This window comes from Palaemon carinicauda, chromosome 10 (genome assembly GCF_036898095.1).
Source record: "Palaemon carinicauda isolate YSFRI2023 chromosome 10, ASM3689809v2, whole genome shotgun sequence".
In the NCBI taxonomy this organism is placed as follows: Eukaryota; Metazoa; Arthropoda; class Malacostraca; order Decapoda; family Palaemonidae; genus Palaemon; species Palaemon carinicauda.
The window spans coordinates 120,142,516-120,145,015 of record NC_090734.1 but is presented as its reverse complement, the minus strand read 5'-3'; the positions used below and the strand labels follow the sequence as shown (position 1 = coordinate 120,145,015).

Here is a 2,500-nt window from a genome sequence, read left to right as displayed (position 1 = left end):
ACAACAGATAATACTAAATATTATATTCTCTTTGTCTTCACTGCCTTATTTACCTCGTGGAGAACTGTGACTCCAAATAATTCTCAATCTTATTCTTTCACTAACCTTGGCAGTCATCTCTCTATATAACTACAGCAACAGAAACCTTAAATCACCATCGCTTTTTCTCAATTATGACAACTGAGATCCTAAAACTTTCCTTTAACTGACATTAACTACTACAGTTGAGACTCTTTATGAACTATCTGTATCTTTCTCAATCACTACGACTCCCGAGGTCCTATATAACAATCTCTTTATTAGATACGTCCCTGCCTCGCAATCTGTGAGTTGTGAGTTCGAGGCCACCTAAAGCTAAATAGTTTATAGTAGTGTCTGCAATCCTCGTCCTTGTGGACCAAGAATGGGGTTGGGGAGAGCCCATAGGTCTAACTACTGAATAATCAGAAACCATTACCTGGCCCAACCCGGTCCTGACTTGGGTGGAATGGGGCTTGGGCGCTTATCATATGTATATACGGTCGGTCACTCGGACATTGTTCTTTTCCTTGCCTCTGCCACTCACGAGTAACATTTTAAACCCTGCTGTTGGTACATAACAATTCTCTCTCTCTCTCTCTCTCTCTCTCTCTCTCTCTCTCTCTCTCTCTCTCTCTATCATTGACTAACCTGTTAGTGGTGATATTCCCACTGTATTCGTCGATGGAGAAGTACTTGTGGTCCGGAGGTGCCAGACTGGTAGAGGTAGTAACGAGGTATGTAGTTCTGCAGGTAGGTGGTGTTGAAGGTGCCATTGCGAATGTCGTAGTTGGTGTACCAGTTGTCGGAGAAGATGCGCACGCTCGTCACGTACAGACCGGACGGCGCGGACGCGTACACGCGGGCTGGGCGAATCGGTTTCTCGAGCTGGAGCTCTCCTGCAAAAGATGCAATAAAAGGGAGTGATTAGAGAAGTTGGTTGATTCACAGGTTGGATTGAAAGAGATAATTTAAATTTAACATTACAAATTCCAAGGTGAAGGATGATATGGAGAGAAGAGATTTGCTGGATTACAAGAGATGATTTAAATTTAACATCATAAATTCCAAGGTGAAGGATGATATGGAGAGAAGAGGTTTGGTGGAAGGGGATGCCTTTGATACGGATTAAAAGAGATGATTTAAATTTAACATTATAAATGCCAAGGTGAAGGATGATATGGAGAGAAGAGGTTTGTTGGAGGAGATTCCCTTTGTTAGAAGGCATTGAAGAGGGCGCATCAGGCAACCGACCCCTTAATGTAGGGGATAACGGTGGGAAGGAAAGGAAAAAAATGCCTACTGTTGTCTTAACCAGAATGGTGATCAAAATAATCAAAATTATATATATATATATATATATATATAAAACACCATCTTCATAAAATGCACGTAATGTAATGGATGTTCCCAATCAATATCCTAAAATTAATCGCGATAAAACAAGTCTTATTTAAAAAGATTCTTTAATAAAAAAAAATCATGCTGCATTTCCATTATAAACTTCAAAAGTTAATAAAGCTTGCAGAGATATGATTCTATCTTAAGATTAGACATCAATCCTCTTTATAAAATGATTCAGTAAAATTAAAATTTGCACATACATGAATAATCTTGAAATACTAATCAATGTCACTCACTTAAAAAACCAGATTTGATCATTAAAGGGAGGACACAAACGAGTCACTAAATAAAACTTACTCTAGTACAAAAGATATAAAATTATTTTCATAGGAATTCAGACGGGTCATGAACACAATTCATTGAGCAAATGCTTAGAATTTAAGCCTGTACCTATTTTAATATAAACAACCGTAAATGTTGGCTATAATGACTAAAGAAAATATCTGACAATTAAAAATAGAAATACTCATTTCTATTTTCAATGTCCCCCCACATAGACATTAGACATTGGTAGACAAAGCTCTAGAGATAGGGTTGTTTATAGGTACCAGGTGCGCTAGCTTTTCAGATATATAAAGAAAATCCTATCTATATCATATCATCTTTGTTTTTTCTAAGTATTCTTAAAAGAGTTTTAACTTTGTAGATAAAAACACACAATTTAAAGCAAACGCAGCTGATGCATCGGTCATATTTAACTCGAAATGTTTAAAAGAGGGTCTCCCACATGTCTACGAATTTGACTCCAAGTTTGATATTACATGATGTTTTTTTGCTTATTTCTCTTTCCGAATGGGGATACCTTAACGTGGTGAAAGGGTTTACGTATCGCTATGATCAGCAAAGCTGTACTATTCAGGGCCACTCATACCAGGTTAGTTTGCTGTGAGCGATCCGATAAAAATCTCCCACCATCACCAATCCGCAGTGGCCAGCGTGGTGATGAATATAGCCAAACCTTCGACATGACTGGGGACATGTCTGAGGCATTTTTCCTGCAGTGGCCAAGAAATGGCTGTATATACTGTTTTACTTATTTAAAAGGTTACCTCATTAACCTGCTCATCTAATTCTAAGA

At 38.0% G+C, this 2,500-nt stretch overlaps 2 protein-coding genes across 2 annotated transcripts in view; both read right to left on the bottom strand.

Moving 5' to 3' along the window:
• The window catches only part of LOC137648219 (uncharacterized), a 90,925-nt gene extending 90,808 nt beyond the window's left edge, over positions 1 to 117 (bottom strand). Inside the window, exon 1 of the mRNA XM_068381142.1 lies at positions 106 to 117. Coding sequence (XP_068237243.1) covers positions 106 to 117 — 12 coding nt within the window. The remainder of the gene's footprint in view (positions 1 to 105) is intronic.
• Positions 1 to 2,500, bottom strand: part of LOC137648719 (uncharacterized) — a 203,302-nt gene that overhangs the window by 1,367 nt on the left and 199,435 nt on the right. Inside the window, exon 2 of the mRNA XM_068381773.1 lies at positions 670 to 917. Coding sequence (XP_068237874.1) covers positions 673 to 917 — 245 coding nt within the window. The 3' untranslated portion in view covers positions 670 to 672. The remainder of the gene's footprint in view (positions 1 to 669; positions 918 to 2,500) is intronic.